The 16,892-nt window shown below is 54.7% G+C and overlaps 4 protein-coding genes and 1 long non-coding RNA gene across 5 annotated transcripts; 4 read left to right on the forward strand and 1 right to left on the reverse strand.

The window, feature by feature from the left end:
• Positions 1–5,496: 5,496 nt before the first annotated feature.
• On the forward strand, positions 5,497–8,990 carry LOC116654380. The gene is made up of 2 exons (XM_032449128.1): positions 5,497–6,819; positions 6,954–8,990. The coding sequence occupies exon 1, from the start codon at positions 5,603–5,605 to the stop codon at positions 6,533–6,535; it is 933 nt and encodes a 310-aa protein (XP_032305019.1). The 5' UTR covers positions 5,497–5,602; the 3' UTR covers positions 6,536–6,819; positions 6,954–8,990.
• Positions 8,991–9,154: 164 nt separating this feature from the next.
• On the forward strand, positions 9,155–14,540 carry CCDC84 (coiled-coil domain containing 84). Its single transcript, XM_015883986.2, has 9 exons — positions 9,155–9,502; positions 9,577–9,742; positions 9,817–9,879; positions 10,018–10,082; positions 10,652–10,757; positions 10,956–10,986; positions 11,381–11,470; positions 11,592–11,724; positions 12,338–14,540. The coding sequence occupies exons 1-9, from the start codon at positions 9,219–9,221 to the stop codon at positions 12,381–12,383; spliced, it is 984 nt and encodes a 327-aa protein (XP_015739472.1). The 5' UTR covers positions 9,155–9,218; the 3' UTR covers positions 12,384–14,540.
• RPS25 (ribosomal protein S25) lies at positions 13,771–15,000 on the reverse strand. The gene is made up of 4 exons (XM_015883784.1): positions 14,965–15,000; positions 14,817–14,912; positions 14,405–14,588; positions 13,771–13,865 (listed from the first exon to the last, which is right to left on the reverse strand). Exons 1-4 carry the CDS (start codon positions 14,998–15,000, stop codon positions 13,771–13,773), a joined length of 411 nt encoding a protein of 136 aa, XP_015739270.1.
• Positions 14,565–16,873, forward strand: TRAPPC4 (trafficking protein particle complex 4). The gene is made up of 7 exons (XM_015883987.2): positions 14,565–14,588; positions 14,817–14,912; positions 14,998–15,302; positions 15,369–15,543; positions 15,611–15,714; positions 15,798–15,924; positions 16,412–16,873. Exons 3-7 carry the CDS (start codon positions 15,083–15,085, stop codon positions 16,488–16,490), a joined length of 705 nt encoding a protein of 234 aa, XP_015739473.1. The 5' UTR covers positions 14,565–14,588; positions 14,817–14,912; positions 14,998–15,082; the 3' UTR covers positions 16,491–16,873.
• Positions 15,931–16,397, forward strand: LOC107324189. Its single transcript, XR_001559429.1, has 2 exons — positions 15,931–16,065; positions 16,206–16,397. It is a non-coding gene; the product is annotated as an uncharacterized LOC107324189 (long non-coding RNA).
• Positions 16,874–16,892: the final 19 nt, after the last annotated feature.

The following is a 16,892-nucleotide window of genomic DNA, read 5'->3' on the forward strand; positions in this document are numbered from 1 at the left end:
TGGCTGTTTTCTTAAGGAGGTCCCTTGAGTGGGTCCCTTGTGAGGTGCTGCTCATTAACTTGCTTAGGCAAAGCACTTGAGGCATGCAGAGTGGAAAGCGGTAGCCAGGAGAAGAGGGAGCTAAAGCTGGAGCACAGGAGACAGCGGGCTGCAGGGTCACAGCATTGTCCTGCTGCACTTCCACTGATGAGGACATTTGGAATCCAGGTCCCAATACTCTGGGTTGTGTTCATTCCTATTGCCTCCCAAGAACACCGTCCCCAAGCTCAGACCTCCACAAGACCCCTGTGGGCAAGGCTCTCATTACACTTATGAATATCATTAATTAGGTCCAATTAACTACATCGGAATTAACGATGTGATTCACAGTTAGCTGGAGCTCTTTGTGAAAGGTTTCCCTGGTGGCTCATTCCAGTCCCAGACCAACCCCTCACTGAGGCCCAGGGGATGGAAGAGCACACATGACTTGGGATGAGCCTGGGGAGGGAGAGAAGGGAGATCATGGCAGCTCCAGCACTAAATCTGCAGACCTGGCACGTGGAGGCTTGGACTCATCCCCTGCTCCCCAGGAGAGAAGGAAGAGGCGACAATTCAGCTGCAGAGGCAGTCTAGCCTAAAACCATCTCTGTTCTAATGCTACCCTCAGTCCTGCCCTCCAACCTTTCTCTATGCAGACTCCTGGCCACCGTGTCTCACTTCTGTCAAATGCTGGCACAGATCCTATCCCACAGTCCTGCAGGTCCCTGCCATGCCTCCATCTCTCCCAGGCTGCAGGGCGAGCCCTCAATCCCACTTCTGTTTTGATGGTACCATAAGCTGTTGCTCAAGGAAAGGGAAAAATCCAACCCAGCCAAGGCCCCAGGTCTGTGCCCAGCCTTGTGGCCAACAGGGAAGAATGGGCTCCCTCATTACATGCTCATTAGAGTCTGAGCAGTGCTGCAGCCAGCAGCAGGCAGCTGTGAGAAGCCTGTGCTCCCTCTTGCGCTCCTGTAGATGCCTATGCACAGTGTGCCATCGGCCAGATGGATCTGGAGAGGATCAGGAGCATCCAGCTTGGAGTCTATACTCTTTTCAAAGGAGGATTCCAGGCCGTTGTGTTCATGCTAACTTATTAACCACCGCTATCCAGTGGGCCAAGGCCATTCAGCCACTGCTGCAAAAAGAAACTGGAGAGCACAAAGGCAACATATGAAGGGATGCATTCAGCCTTGGTCTCCAGCTCAGAGCTGAACTGGAGACCTGCTCTGTCTGACTGGATGGGTCCTGCAGGTCCCTCCAAACACTCTGCGGTTTTCTTAGCACTGCTGCCCAGAGAGCTGTGGGTGCCCCATCCCTGCAGGCACTCAAGGCCAGGTGGGATGGGGCCCTGGGCAGCCTGAGCTGGTGGGGGCAGCCCTGCCCATGGCTGGGGGTGGCATTGGGGGGGGCTCTGAGCTCCCCTCCAACCTGAGCCATTAAATGAGTCTGTGATTTTTACATTGCAGTTACAAAGCCAAAATGCCACCTGTGCTGGAGTACCAGAGGGGAATTTAATCAGGTTATGCAGTTCCCCTCATGAAAATACACTGCTGACAACCCACCTCCTTGCAAAGACTTAAGGAACTGCTGACACAATTCAGGATCACAAAGGCACCGAGGCTCGGGATGTCTCACAACATCAGATGCACTCCCAATGCACACAGGGCTCCTGGCACGGTGCAGCTCTCCAAACCTTCTCCCTTGACTGTTACTCCCATGGCCGTGCCAGGCTCATCTTCCCACAGTCTCAGATGATCACTGTAGCTCAGTTCATCCTGGCCCGCTGCACATGAAGCCTGGGTGCCACAGGAGTTCTAGCACGGGAGATGAGTTTAACTCCCACTGCAACTGGTCCCTGCTGACAACGGCAGCAAGAGCTCGGGGCTACAGGCACTGGAGGCAGCAGGGGGCTCCTGCCGCCCAGCAGGGCAGGGGCTGCCTCTCACCTCGGCAGGGACACAGAAATGGGAGCCCGCAGAGCAGCCCGCACGGCCAGGGCAGCCGCCGGAAGGACGGAGTCGAGCCTGCCGCCAGCAAAGCAACGCCGGCAGCATCTGCAGGGAGCAAAGGGTTAAACCATTTAGCAAGGCCACCGGTGTAATAAATGCAGCAATCAGCACAGCCGGCGCCTCCCACTGCGACCCAGGGCCTGGGCTGGCTGGGGAGCCGGGAAGGTGGCAGGGAACAGGGTGGGTGGGGAGGACTCTTATCCTGATACGGCTCCTTCCTTCCAAGTGAGGGTTTGGAAAAACTGAGCAGGCAGGGTTGGCTCTGAAATCACAGCGCCTCAGTGACACAAAGCCAGCCAGATTCCCCCCGCGAGGCACAGGGAGGCCGGCAGCCGGGTGGGCTCAGCCGCTCGGGCCGGGGGTGCCGCACGGCGGCGGGAGGGACCCGGGGGGCGAGGAGGAATGCGGCGCTCCCCCCGCAGCGGCGAGGTTTCCGTGTGACATTCCTGGCCGGCTGCGCAGGCCCCGCGGGCTGCGGGGGATCTCGGCGCTGTACAAACACAGGCGGCTCCGGCGCTGTCTGGCCGCCCGCGATCGCATTCCTCCGCTCCGCTCCGCCGCCCGCAGGTGCCCGCAGCTCCCGGGGCCGCGCACGGTGCGAACCTCCATCCGCGTGCACGCGTGTGGGGGTCCGGGCAGATGCACGTTGTGCGTGTAAGCACGGCCACAAGTAGCAGGAGCGGGGCACACGGCGCTGGGTGCCCGCCCCGAAGTTACAGCGCGGTGCGTTGTACCGCGGAGCAAGGAGAGGGTTTGTTGTCCCCGTTGCTTACGGTGTCGTGGCAAAGCAAAGCAGGGAGCGATCCCTCCCTGTGGTTATTTACTCAGTCCCTCCATCTCCCGAGGAACGCTGGGAGCTCTGTCACTGCGGATACGTGAGCCCTTTGTCAGCGAGCCTGGGAGCACAGATCAGGATTGCTCGGAGAGAGGCCACAGACCCGACACAAATACAGTTTTATTCCATATTTCTATTAGTACTCGGGGTCGCTGCTCCTTCGGCTCTCACTCAGCCCTTGCTCGACCATATCCCAGCCCCCAAGACGTGCATCCCCGATGGTGCTTCCTTGCAGAAGTGCTGAGCAGCTCAGCTCAGCGCAGGGAATTGGTGCAAGGAAAAGGTCCGTCCTGCCCAGCCACCTGCCGGCTGCTTCTCAACCCGTGTTCCCCTCGTTCTCAGCACTCCATGCTCCCCCACAGACATGAGGGCAGCACCTCTGCAGTGCAGCAGCTCGGTGCTGGATGCACGCTGTGTTCCCTGCACGCAGCCGAGCTCACAGCCATAGGGGCTCTGCTTGGCAATGGTCATGTTTGGGGCGGCATCCCACAGCCCAGACACGGGCAGGATGAGAAAGATGTGCCCGCAGCACTCGGCCTTGCCCAGGCTGAGCCCTGGAGGATGCTGCAGCCTGCAGCAGGAGCTCAGGCACCTCAGACCTTTGCCCCAGGCCCCCGGCAGCCCGGGCTCGTCGCCCAAAGGCGCGGCGGCATCAGCGCGTCTGGCAGCAGCTCTCCACAATATCAGCATTATGAAACCTTCACCTTATTAACAACCACTCAACTGCAGGCAGGCGGCCGGCTCCTCCGGCCTCAGCAATACGTGCGTGTCCCTGTTTCGCTGGCAGAAACACGAGAAGAAAGATTCCCTTCTTCGCATAGAAACCCACTCTGTGCACAAGGTTTTCGAGGCAGCCTCGCACCGGACTCCGGCTCTGAGGGCCGGGCCGGGGTTCTGGCATTGCCTGTGTCCAGGGGCAGCTCCTCAAGGAGGAGCCGTGATCGGTGAGGGATGCCGGGGACACCGGGGGCCCCGCAGAGCGCTGGGGAGGCGGAGGGTCGGAGCGGGTGTTATAGCACCGCCTTGCGGCCACAGGCACCACGGGCGGTGGCTCCAGGAGAGGGGTAACGGCGTAGGGGGGAAGGAAGGGAAGGGAAGGGAAGGGAAGAAAGGGAAGAAGGAAAGGGAAAGGGAAGGGAAGGGAAGGGAAGGGAAGGGAAGGGAAGGGAAGGGGGAAGTGCGGATCCATGAGAATATGCCAAGAGGAGGTTTTACACCCAGCCGTGCAATGGAGGAAGTGAAGGGCTGCTGTGTGCAATGTGTCCTCGCTCCTGCCAAGCGAACGCCCCCTTCGAGGAGCAGCAGTGGCTGAAAGCTGGCACTGGAACCACTGAATCATCCCTTCCTGCGTGCCCTGCTTTCATATCTGCCCAACAGGTGCCTTAAAGCAGTTCACAGCCGTGAATGCTCAGAAGTGCGCATTAAAATCCTCTCCCAGGTGGAAGGCAGTGCAGGAGAGTCATGCGTCTGGCAGTGGATACCCAGGTGCACTGAAGGCTGCACTGAGGTGCTTTGCCAGGACAAAACCAAGGCAGGATCTGTTTAGATGGGAAAAGCCAGGCAAAGAGGCAATGGGGCACAGCCCTGCTGGTCTCCCTCTCTATCTCTTACAGTTTAAGGAGCTGTGTTGCACTTGGAAGCACTGAGGCGCATCACACAGCTGTGTGAGGAGCAAGAGAGCCAAAGAAGCCCACAAGTGTTAATCCATTAAGATCTTGTCTTGGCTGCTTGCAACTTTCTGTGCATGCTCTGAAAAGGCCCTCGCAGCACGTCCTTCCTCCTTGGGCAGAGCAAAAGGCAGCACACAGACAGCACAGGAGCCTGGAGCAGCATCTCCTCCCTTTATTTCTCTCACCCATACATCGGTGCCACACCAGTGACCGAGCTGGAAGCCACATAAGCACAGTTACTTCCTCCAGCCCCTACAGGCCTTGCCGTAATTCCCTGTTCTTCCTTCTGACCGCTGCCTTCCTGCTGGTTACCAGAATCCTTATGGGCTTCCCCACCCCCTTGACAGCCACAGCTCTGTGCCCAAGGTGGAAAAGTGGAAGAGGAAAAAGGAGGTTTTTTTTTTCCCAGAAGCCAGTGAAATGCAACTGTGAACATAGTTCCCATGGTAACAGCCAGATCCAGAGGAAGAAAAGGGAATGCAAATTGGATTACAGAGGGGATGAAGAGGGAGGGATGAAACACGTGCATCTAACCAGGCTGAATAGCACCTGTGTGTGTATCCGACAGGTACGTGGTTCCCTCTCCAGCTTCATGCCTGCATGTACTGCAGAGTCCTGTCTTGAGGTCCCCCTGCACATAAGGGATCCCAAAAGGAGGAAGGAGCTGGATTCGTACAAAAGGGACATTGAGGACTATGGTTCTGGAAGTCAATTGAGACAGAGCTGCTCCAGTTTTCCAGGATGTCAATCTGAATGGGAGGCGTTTGGTACCGCTGGTACATTTCTCCTTATACACAGTTCTTCCATATGAGGTTGTGCAGCTCGGAACTGACAGTGCATCTGTTGAGATTGGCTCCTAGAAACCAAATGTTCTTGAAAATCTAAAGGGCTCTTCTCTCACATATAAAGTTAGTTATTTTTTACTTTAAAACAACAACAGAAACCACCCTGTGTTTCTGTCCTGCCTCCCATGGCCGCAATGCAGGGCAGGCACTGGGTCTGCTTCTGCAGAAGCATCCCGTGCCCAGGAGCAGGCCTGCTTCCTCCTCAGAGGTTGCTGTGGGATCAGCATGGACTGCAAGCACTGGAAGGGGACATCCCATCCATTTCATCCCATCCATTTCATCCCATCCGTTTCATCCCATCTATTTCATCCCATCCATTTCCACACTGCTCTGCAGCCCCTGTCTGCCTTGCTGTGCATGCTGCAGAAGTTCCAGTTATCCGGCATGCTCTGCAGCACGAGCTGCTCATTCTTTGCAGGGAATTGGCCATGCTGGTGGCAAAGCACAGTGCTGGTGGGTTGCAGCACTCCTGTGAGCACTGCTTGCCTCATTAGCATTCAGCACATGGCTCAAGCAGCTTTTACATTACTCCTTCCTGACTCTGGGACCTCATGCGTGAGTCACAGGCTTGCACATTTGCTTTCCCCAATCTCTGCAAGCCCCCAGCACATGGCAGACGCTGTTCCGACCAGTTCATTTCTGCATGTGCACAACCTTCTTTTCATTTCTGCTAAGAAGCAGAGTCATTCCCTGCCCCCTGTGCTCTCATGGCTCAGCACCTTCTCACCGGGACCTTCAGCCTGCACTATGTCTTGTGAGCTGGTACTCAGCCCACTTACATCCAAGAAACAAAAGCAAAAGGCTGTGGGTCCTGCTCCTCTTTTCTGTTTCCCAATCACAAACAAAGCTTTTCCTTTGCATCAGTCTCTCCACCTCAAACCAACAGGAATCTCTGTGAAGCACACAATGCAAAAAGATGTGTGGCCCCCAGTCCATGAGACACAGAGTGCACTATCCAAGCACACAGCTAAGCAGAGTGTGCACACCTTGGCCAGGAAGAAGACCCAGCAGCTCTCAGCACCTCCTTCCACAGGCAGCCAGTGTGCCACAAGCACTGCCAGCACCTCCACTGCTTGCAGAAAACTCCATTTCTTCTTATACTCAAATAACGCAAGGAAACCAAGTCACTGTCTGAGCAATACCGCCAGTAAATGCTAGAGAAGGGAGATGATGTCCCTTTAAATGTTACTAAAGTGTTGTCAATGGATCTGCCATGGTAGAAGAGTTAATCCCCCCCCAGCCCCTCTCAGCCACTGTGATGGGATAATTAGATGCGAGGGCTCAGCACAGATGATGCTCCAGTTGCTTAGCAACTAATGGTTTCCATGGAAATGGCAAAGCACAGCCTCCAGAACAGTAAGTGAGCAGTGCAGCAGGGCAGGGAAAGATGCCTGAAACTCTTGCACTGATCCTCTCCTCCAGAAGCACTCAGAGGCCTTGAGGTATTAGGGGAATGGGAAGGGGGTGCCTTAAAGATACAACATTCCTCTTGCAAGCAGCAGGGGAATGGGGATTTGTTTGGGGTTTTTTTAGATGAAACATGTAGTGACATGGTCCTCCTCACTGTGCTGACAAGAACAGTGAGGCTGAATCACACGGATTGCCTTATGCCCTAACACACGGACTGTCAGCATCCCGCTGCTGCCAGGCATGATGGGCATGGCCTGCATCTCTTCCAATCCAGCACTGCACATGGCTCACTGCTGTGCCGTGCCACAGCCACAGCTTCAGCTGAGCACAGACAACCTTGGCTGCCAAGCTGCTCTCCATCACATTTGAGAAGTTGTGGCTGTCAGACAAAGTCCCTGGTGATGGGAAGAGGAGAAACATCCCTCCTGTTGTGCCTGGGAAGGTCGTGGAGTGGATCCTCCTGGAAGAGATGTTAAGGCACTCTGAGATGAGGGGGTGATCTGAGACGACCAGCATAGCTTCAGCAAGGGCAGAGCGTGCCTGACCCATCCCATGGCCTTCTGTGATGGAGTGATGGCATCGATGGACAAAGGGAGGGCAGCTGCTGTCATCTACCTGGAGCTGTGCCTTTGGAGAAAGAGATCTCTGGGGGGAGACCTCATTGCAGCCTTCCAGCACTTGAAGAAAGCTTACAAGCAGGAGGAGGAGTGGCTTTTTACACAGTCCAGTAGTGAAAGGATAAAGAGAACGGCTTGAAACAACAAGAGGGGAGATGTGGGTCAGATGTGAGGAAGCAATCCTTTCCTCAGAGGGTGGTGAGGAGCTGGCACTGCTGCCCATAGAGCTGTGGGTGCCCCATCCCTGCAGGCACTTAAGGCCAGGTGGGATGGGGCCTTGGGCAGCCTGAGCTGGTGGGTTGGCTCCTTGATGGTCTTTCAGGTCCCCTCCAACCTATGCTGTTCTATGATTCAATCTCAGTCTGCATTCTGATAAGAGACCTCTGGGCAGGGCGTGGTGGAGCTGTTGGTTCAGTACCAAGTAGTCATCCCCGAGCCCAGAATGCTGTAGCATATGGCCAGACCTGCACAATGGCATTAATTCAGCATAACAAATGCACCGTGTGGGAGGGACCACATTCCTACCTGCTTGCAAGGGACATTCTTACAGCTGCAGGTTTCCAAACACCACAGTCCCCAGTGGCACCACAGGCAACACACCAACATACAACACAGTGATGGATCATAAGTGAGATCACACGGACAACCAGGGGATCGGGCACAGCCAGAATGGGTTCGTGAAAGGCAGCTGCTGCCTGACTAACTTCATCTCCTTCCACGCTTGAGTCACTCACCTGGTGGATGATGGTGGGGCTGTAGATGTAGGCTACCAGACTTCAGCAAAACCTTTGACGCTGTCTCCAATAGGATTCTCCTGGAGAAGCTGTGGCCTGTGGCTTGGTCAGGTGCACTCTTTGCTGGGTAAAGAACTGCTCCTCTGTTCTTATAGCTGTCCCTGTGGAATGCAGTGGGGGGTCACAAAGACAATGAAGGGCCTGGAGCATCTCCTGAATGAAGGAGGGCTGAGAGGGCTGTTCAGTCTGGGGCAGAGGATGCTCAGAGGGCATCCTCAGCACAGCCACGAAGGCCGTGGTGACCACTGGCACCACTTGGTGACTCCCCAGTGCCATTCTGCTCCCCACCGCCCTGATCTGAGGCCTGGAACACAGCGAAACAGCCACAGAACATTTCAAACTCCATCCCCTATCGCTTTCAAACGAGGCAATCAAAGCGGAGCGCTGCGCTTTGTTCCGTGGGGGAGCGGAGCTGGAGGTGAGCGGCAGCGCGGCCCGGCACCGCTTCAATCGGCACCAGCCCCGCTTTGAAGTGGTGCAGAAATGTGAGAGGAGGGGCAGGGACCCGAGCTGTGCTCTTTCACTGCAGCTTCACAGAGCTGAGAGATGTGGGGGGTACGAGCCAGCCCTGCCCATGACAAGAATACACCTCTATGCAGGCAGAGCACAGAGACAGAGTGTGGTATGAGCAGGAGCAGAGCTGAGCAGTCAAACCTCAGCTGCCTCCTCTGTCCCACAGCGCAGCCCCACACGCTGTAGGGGCGCACAGGCTGAGGGGCAGCTTGCAGCGTCCATTTTCTGCCAGGAAGGCTGCAGTGAGGAGCAGGTTGCTCATGGAGGCGGTGCTGTCCATCCCTGCACACAGCCAAGGTCAGGCTGCACTGAGCGCTGCTGGAGCTGTGGGTTCCTGCGCACTGCAGGGCGGCACCGGGCGGCCTTGCAGGCCCGTTCCGTCACGGCGGTACCGCTCCGTGCCGCCAGGGGGCGCCGTACAGCGGTGGGAGGAGCCTTGGTTTAAGCCTCGCCCACAGCCGGGCCTGCCCGGGTCTCGTCCCCGCAGCTGTGCGCGCAGTGCCGGCCATGGCGGTGTGGTACTGCCCGCTGTGCCGCCGCACCTCCTTCACCGGCCGCCGCCATCTGTACAGCGCCGCGCACCGGCGGCGGCTGCAGGAGGCGCTGGGCCGGTTGGAGGAGGAGGTGGCGGCGGCGCGGGCGGCGCTGGGCGATGTGTCGGTGCGGCGGTACGACCCGGCGGAGCACGAGCGGAGCGTGTGGTGTCTGTGCTGCGGCCGCGGCGTCAGGAGGGACGGGCGGAGCGGGGCGCTGGCGCTGCCACACGCCGGGATCCTGCAGCACTTGGCCGGGTACGAGCGGGACGGTGGGCGGCGGGGAGACGGGAGCGGTGCTGTGTGACCGCCGTGTGCCCGTCCCGTCCCAGGGCTGAACACCGGCGGGAGACGGCGCGATTCTGGAGGGAGAACCGCGCGGACGCGGCGCTGCGGGAGCGATTCGTGGTGACGAAGGAGGAATTTGAGCGGTTCGCAGCCGCGGTGGAGAAGGCGGTGGGAGCGTATGAGGAGCGCGAGGAGCAGAACATCCGCCAGGTGAGGGATGCAGACACCCCCCGCCGTCCCCTCCTCGTTACGAGCCCGCCCTCATCGCCGCTCTGTGCCCGCAGATGGCGGCCCGCATCCGGGAGGCGGAGCGGAGGCAGCGGGACGTCGTTAGTGCGGCCCTCGAGGTTGGTGCCGCCGAGCTGAGCCGTATCCAGCGCTGCTGCGACGGGAGTGATGGGGGGTGGGGAGTTGGGGGGTGGGGGGGGTCGGAGGGCACCGCTGAGTACCAGAAATGTCGTTGCTTTTTCCTGAATCGAACTCAGCCTCCAACAGAGACACAGCGCTGTGTGGGACCGCCCGGCTGCAGCTCCACCGCGGGACCCTCCCGGTAAGAGCCCTCCCCTGCCCCGGGCTGCAGCACCCTCCATTCATTCACACCCTTAACCAACTTGTACCTAAAGTTCAGCAAGTAACACGTGCCCAGGTGAATTATTATCCCCTCCACAAAGAGGTATGAGATCAGTAACATACGGTGTGTACTCATTGTGGCCTCCCAGTACTTGAAGGCGGCGTATAAACAGGAGGGGAAACGCCTGTTTACATGGGGATGGTTTTAAACTGAGACAGGGGAGGTTTAGGTTCGATCTTAGGAGGAAGTTTTTCACCCAGAGGTGGTGACGCACTGGAACAGGTTGCCCAAGGAGGCTGTGGATGCCCCATCCCTGCAGGCATTCAAGGCCAGGCTGCATGTGGCTCTGAGCAGCCTGGGCTGCTGGTTGGTGACCCTGCACACAGCAGGGGGTTGGAACTGGGTGAGCACGGTGGGCCTTTGCAACCCAGGCCATTCTATGATACCACAAGACCAATTCTCCTTTTTTCTTATCATAAAACTCCCTTTATACTTCAGCACTGTTTCGGGCTCATTTCTCAGCCTGCTTTGTGGTTCCTTTGTTCCAGGGACACTTCTGGCTGTGCTGAGCTTCCAGGCCCAAGTGTGATGCAGACAGGACCAGATTTCAGTTGGATGGAATCAGGCCAGGCTTTGACCTTCATTGGCCACCAGGTGGGAGCACAATGTTGCTAATAAATTCAATTTAAATAGCTACAAGTTACGTGTTACAGGAGAATAGTTGCCCTTTCTTTAGCAGAACTTAGTGCTGGAAGGGAGTTTCTCAGATATTCCTTGTGTACACATGGTGCCATTCACAGAGGCACTTAGAAGCATCAGTTGTTAATTGCTGCTTTATCTTCCTATTAACAGGAAACGGAAGGGAAAGGAAACATTCATACAGGTAATCTTACTTGCTTCTCAGCTCCTTTTCCAACTACCCCAAAAACTCAAGGGTTGCAACAGGGGGAACTTAAAGCAGTTTCGGAATGGCTACAGTATAACCAAAGGTGCTCACTCACGTTACAGTATTGACATGCTAACAGAAAACACTCCTGTATTCTGAGAAACCTGATGGTCCTGCTGTGCAAAGTGTGTGGCTTTACGTGTGATCTATCATGGCTATAAACAAGGCAGGCCACATGCCTTTTTTTAACCAGCCTCATATACAAAACATGAAGTTGGCTTTTCCTTCACTGCTTGCTTGGCAGATACAGGGGAAGAGGCAATATTCCCTCTCTCAGGCTGACCATTAATTTCATTGCTGTGGTTAGATGCATTTTCCCTCTGACTTCCAGGAGCAAAACCTCCCTGGCTGACAGATGAAGATGAGGAGGATGGAAGCAAACAACAAATCGGACCTTCATATGAGGAATTCCTCAAGCAGAGTAAGCAGCTTGTATACACACACCTTGTATACATATACATTTACCTTTCAATTCGCTCCAGTACTGCTTTGAAGAATCAAAAAGAATTTGATTGAAAATGTCTCCCCAAATTGCCTTTTAGAGGAGAAGCAGAAGCTCAAAAAGCTCCCAGCAGAGCGTGTTGGTGCCAATTTTGACCACACCTCCCAGACAGGTGACAGCTGGCTTCCTTCCTTCGGCCGGGTTTGGAATCATGGCAGGAGGTGGCAGTCCAGGTGAGCCCCAATAGCACAGACTGATGCTGAGCTGAGGGTGAGCAGGGGACACCAAGCTGAGTGGTGCAGTGGACACAAGAGCAGGAAGGGACACCATCCAGAGGGACCTGGACAGGCTCTGAAAGTGGGCACATGAGAACTGATGAGGTTGAGCAAGGCCAGGTGCAAGGTGCTGCACTTGGGTCGGGGCAGTCCCAGCCATGAGCACAGACTGGAGAAGAACTAGTGGAGAGCAGCCCTGCGGAGAAGGACTTGGGGGTCCTGATGGGCAGAAGCGGGACATGAGGCAGCAGTGTGCGCTTGCAGCCCGGAAGGCCGACAGTGCCCTGGGCTGCAGCAACAGAGGGGTGGCAGCAGGGAGAGGAGAGGGAGGGGGTTGTGCCCCTCTGCTCTGCCCCTGCAGTGCTGTGTCCCTTCCAACCGAAGCCATTCTAAGATGGCTGTCAAGTAGCTGAAGATATTGCTGGGAAGCAGTTTGCTGAAATAACTGAAGAAATGTAGGGAGCTCCTGTTTTAAATTATCACATGTAGCACTATTTCATGAGATGAGGCAGCTTTCATCATTACCTCTTTAAAAAGGTCATTGAGTGCTGACATCTATGCTCTATTTCAGGCATCAGTTTAGAGCCGAATCAGGAGCGAAGAAGAAGAAAAGGTGATCAGGAGAAGAACACAACAACCCAAGCTCTGATCTCTGTGAGGTGGATTACAGACAGCTGTACCTTCTGTCCATGCCAGGCTTTTTGGTACTCGTGTATTTATGTTCACATGTAGATGCATTCAGAAAGATGAGATTGCTATGGATGTGATGAGTTGACCCCCATTACTGAAAGCTATGTAGCAAGGTGGATGCTGCAGCAGATTCACTCTCCCTCTAAAGGACACGTAGCATGTTATCTAGGCATTAATTTCTGAAGTCATATACACCACAAAGGCTGATCCTGCCAGCAGGGACAGTCCATAGCCCAGACAGTGCCTTCATAGACAGGAATTCTACCTTACACAGTGTGTCCTGCCATGTCCTTTGTTGCATTTTAGCATATGTCCTTAAATAAATTAAACTCATTGAAAAATCCAGTTGTGCCTCACACGAAGGGTAACTGTAAGTGACCTTTAGCAGAAAGGAAGACTCAATTTTTTTTTTGTATGGACAGCCATCGCTCTAAATAATGTTCTCTGCTTTATTTTAAGGCTGTTATCTCCATTGAATGTGTCTCTCATCACCCGCAGCAGCTGGTGATCTGAAAAGTCTCCCCACTGTAAAATAAAGCTTATGAGGCATCTGTGGTGCTTTATAAAGGCAATGAAAATATCTGACAAAAAATGGCTGGTATAACAACAAGATAAACCCCAATGTGTACCTGGATCTACCCTGAGTTGACGCATTAATAATGAAACACACGCATTTTAGAGAAAGAAAACAAAATAATTATTTAACTAATTTTATTGTATGTATCTGTATATGACATCGCTGAAGAGGTCGCTGTAGAACCTGCAAAGCAAGAAGTCCCAAATCAGACCAGCAATTCACAGAATCACAGAATTATCAAGGTTGGAAAAGACCTAGAAGATCATCTAGTCCAACCATTCCCAATACATATTCCTCAACACCACATCCAAATGTTTCTTGAACACTCCCATGGTCAGAGACTCCACCACCTCCCTGGGCAGTGCATTCCAATGCCTGACTACCCTTTCCAAGTAAGTTCAACTTACTGGGAGGCTCTGCTTAAAGAAGAGCAATCAGTCATAGCATGCTTTGGCAGCAAGGCTGTATGATCTACAGTCCACAGTGCTGGGAGAGATCATGCTGCTCCCCCCATTGAGCAATGCAGACAAAACAGTACATTCCTGGAAGGTTAATGTTGCCAGAAATTCCACCCTAAAAGTCAGTGCAGGTAACAGTCTCTGAATGGATTAGAGAAGGGACCACCCCCAAGCAACATGGACTCACACCTCACAACCTTCACGCTGCTGCCGCATGCAGCTGTTTGCTCGCCTTGGATGTGGTAAAACCCAGCACATGAACAGTCTGCTCTCACCTTTCTACGCATCCTCCCCTGCAGCAGGAGCATCTCCACCTTTTGTGTTCCTGGTGTAGATCACTTGGGCTCGGTGCTTAGACACCAGTTTGATCAAACCTGTGAAGGAGGCAGTTGGATGCACATGTACTGCACGATGCCAGGACACTGTGCTGCCCTGGGCCATTGTAATGCAGCAAGCCAAAAGATTATGACTGAAAACACCACAGAATCACAGAATGACCCGGGTTGGAAGGGACCTCAAGGACCAGGTAGTTCCAACCCCCCTCTCTAGCAGGGCCACCAAACATACACCTTTACTAGATCAGGTTGCCCAGGGCCCTGTCCAACCACCAGGGTTCATGATACTTAACACTACAGACTGGTCTGTTTCCACTAGAAAGAATGGAATCACTGTTATGTGAATAATGACTGAGCACATATATGCACATTGGCTTTTGTTTAAGACCAGGAGTGGCAGCGTTAGAGCCTGTTTGAACAGTATCTTAGCACAGCATTACCACTAAATGCATCAGAGCCGTTGGAGTATTGATGAAGGCAGTAACTTTTGGAAAACACACCAAACTGTGTACTTAATGTGCAGCATAAAGCCTTGTAAAGCACTGATGGAAACCCCTAGTCTAGAGCTCTGTGCTTACCTTTCCCCAGCAGCTCCTGCAGAGCAGCCCTGGCCAGAGAGCCTCGAATCTTCAGCCTTTCTGAGACCACAGCCGGCGTGATGAGCTTGTAGTTGGGCACCTCTTTGCACAGCTTCTCATAGGTGGCCTTATCGAACAGGACGAGGTTGTTCAACTTGTCTCTCACTTTCCCCTTGGACCACTTCTACTTAAAGAGAGAAACCAGCCATTAACCATCGTCTGAGCAACCGCTGAGGACCGGGCTGGGTTATTCAGTGTGTGCTATGAACCCTCCCAAACAGGAGGGCTCACGGCAGGCACAAAGCGGGGCACAAAGCGGGGCACAGCGCGGTGATACTCGGTTGATCCCAATGGGATTCACCCCGCCCGTCTCACTGTGTGTTGCGGTGAATCCCCCCCCGCGGCCTCCCACCTTTTTCTTGGCCTTGCCGCCCGACTTATTGACGGGATCCTTGTCCTTCTTGGCGGATTTCCCCGCGTCCTTCTTCTTCTTATCGTCTTTGGGCGGCTGCGAGAGGACACAACGGACGGTTCGATGAATGAAAGGAATAACAACCGGCTGTTGGCTGCCCCCCGCCCGGCCCCGCGCTCACCATCCTGCAGCTCCAAGATGTCGGCCGAGAAAGGAAGCTCCACACGCGATGCGGCCGGAAGCCCCTGCGGAGGGGGCGGGGCGTAATGACGTCACATCCCCGGACGTTACTTCCGGGTGCGGGCGGTGTCATGGCGATCTTCAGCGTGTACGTGGTGAACAAGGCGGGCGGCCTCATCTACCAGCTGGATCATTACGCGCCGCGCAGCGACACCGAGAAGACGTTCAGCTTCCCGCTGGATCTGGTGCTGCGCCCACGGGATGAACGCGTGGTCGTGGCCTTCGGGCAGCGGGACGGCATCCGCGGTGCGAGCCGGGCTGGGGGGGGGACGGGCCGCGCCGGGCCCCGCTGAGCCCTCGCTGTGCCCGCAGTGGGTCACGCCGTGCTCGCCATTAACGGCGCCGAGGTGAACGGGCGCCTGACTGCCGACGGTAAAGACGTGCTGGAGTTCCTCAGCAACCCCGCCAACTACCCCGTGTCCATCCGCTTCGGCCGCCACCGCCTGTCCTCCAACGAGAAGCTGATGTTGGCGTCCATGTTCCACTCGTGAGCGGCGGGGCCCTTTGGGGGGGGTGGGCGCCGAGTGCCGGGGCTCAGGGCCGTGTCTTTGCAGGCTGTTCGCCATCGGCTCGCAGCTCTCCCCCGAGGTGGGCAGCTCGGGCATCGAGATGCTGGAGACCGACACGTTCAAGCTGCATTGCTTCCAGACGCTGACAGGTACCGCCCGGCTCGCTCTGCTCCTCAGGGCTGCCCGGGGCCCGGCCCCTCCTCCCTCCTCATGCGTCTCTTCGTGGTTCCAGGGATCAAATTCGTGGTGCTCGCTGACCCCAGGCAGGCAGGGATCGATGCCCTGCTCCGCAAGATCTATGAGATTTACTCTGACTTCGCTCTGAAGAATCCTTTCTACTCCCTGGAGATGCCCATCAGGTAAGGGAGACGCCTACTGCTAATAAAGCATCCTCAGCCCCGCTTTGATTTGTACCTGTGCAGTAACAAGTGCCGGCCCAGCCCTGAAGTCACAAAGCAGATACAGAGATGACAGAAGAGGGCAAACAGTGACTGCTGCAGGTATGCAGAGGAGCTGGACCGCGTGACCTTTAAAGGTCCCTTCCAACTCTTAACACTTCCTATTCTATGTGGCAGTGCTTCCTCCAGTGCTGCACTACTAAAGAAATGGGAGTTATTTCTCTTTGGTGTGATCCCTGCAGTCTTAACACAGTCATGAAGCCCACGTGGGAATCTTTCTTCTTACCTGACGGCCAGTGCAAGGTTGACAGCAGTCAGATTTGCTGTCCCTTAAGTTACATAATTTCTCCTTGAAGGACGCAGAGCCAGGTGTTGTAGAGATGCTGTTTGCTGTAGCCTTTCTATAAGTAAAGCCACCCATCCTTTTCTGATTATCTCAATATTTCAGATGTGAATTGTTTGATCAGAACTTGAAGCTTGCTTTGGAGGTGGCTGAGAAAGCTGGACCGTTTGGGCCTGGATCGTAGAACTTGCTTGTTGCACAGACTCCTCTTCATGAAGATCAGGGCCTTTTTCTTACCTGGAAGCTGCATCCCAGAGCTCTCTTCACTTCAGCTGAGACCTCACAGTCTGAAAACCTGCTTCCTATCTCCCAGGGTACCATGTTCTGTTCCTCTCATGTGACATTTACCTTAAACAGGTTTATTACTGCTCTTTACTTGTGGGCCACAGAAGCCTTTTCTGGTTTTGCAGCTCCTTTATCTGTGAGTGAACAACCGAAGACACAGTGCAGCTCTATTGCAATTGTTTCCTTTCACAGCTGTATATATGAATTTTTTCTGTATAGCTTTAATTTATAATTTTACAAAGGGTTTCTGTGTAGAAATAATAAACACCCTTTAGAGAGGTGGATGGCCTCTTGTTTTCTG

This window comes from Coturnix japonica, chromosome 24 (genome assembly GCF_001577835.2).
Source record: "Coturnix japonica isolate 7356 chromosome 24, Coturnix japonica 2.1, whole genome shotgun sequence".
In the NCBI taxonomy this organism is placed as follows: Eukaryota; Metazoa; Chordata; class Aves; order Galliformes; family Phasianidae; genus Coturnix; species Coturnix japonica.

What these genes read in the sequence shown, in the direction of transcription:
- CCDC84 (XM_015883986.2), top strand. Translation starts at nt 9,219, where the DNA reads ATGGCGGTGTGGTACTGCCCGCTGTGCCGCCGCACCTCCTTCACCGGC. An exon ending in ATCCTGCAGCACTTGGCCGG is followed by an intron (nt 9,503 to 9,576) that starts GTACGAGCGGGA and finishes GTCCCGTCCCAG; the next exon opens with GGCTGAACACCGGCGGGAGA. An exon ending in TCCACCGCGGGACCCTCCCG is followed by an intron (nt 10,083 to 10,651) that starts GTAAGAGCCCTC and finishes CCTTTGTTCCAG; the next exon opens with GGACACTTCTGGCTGTGCTG.
- LOC116654380 (XM_032449128.1), top strand. Translation starts at nt 5,603, where the DNA reads ATGGACTGCAAGCACTGGAAGGGGACATCCCATCCATTTCATCCCATC.
- TRAPPC4 (XM_015883987.2), top strand. Translation starts at nt 15,083, where the DNA reads ATGACGTCACATCCCCGGACGTTACTTCCGGGTGCGGGCGGTGTCATG. An exon ending in GCAGCGGGACGGCATCCGCG is followed by an intron (nt 15,303 to 15,368) that starts GTGCGAGCCGGG and finishes CTGTGCCCGCAG; the next exon opens with TGGGTCACGCCGTGCTCGCC. An exon ending in TTGGCGTCCATGTTCCACTC is followed by an intron (nt 15,544 to 15,610) that starts GTGAGCGGCGGG and finishes GTGTCTTTGCAG; the next exon opens with GCTGTTCGCCATCGGCTCGC.
- RPS25 (XM_015883784.1), bottom strand. Translation starts at nt 15,000, where the DNA reads ATGGTGAGCGCGGGGCCGGGCGGGGGGCAGCCAACA. An exon ending in CGGGCGGGGGGCAGCCAACA is followed by an intron (nt 14,913 to 14,964) that starts GCCGGTTGTTAT and finishes GTCCTCTCGCAG; the next exon opens with CCGCCCAAAGACGATAAGAA. An exon ending in GCAGGAGCTGCTGGGGAAAG is followed by an intron (nt 13,866 to 14,404) that starts GTAAGCACAGAG and finishes CCTCCTTCACAG; the next exon opens with GTTTGATCAAACTGGTGTCT.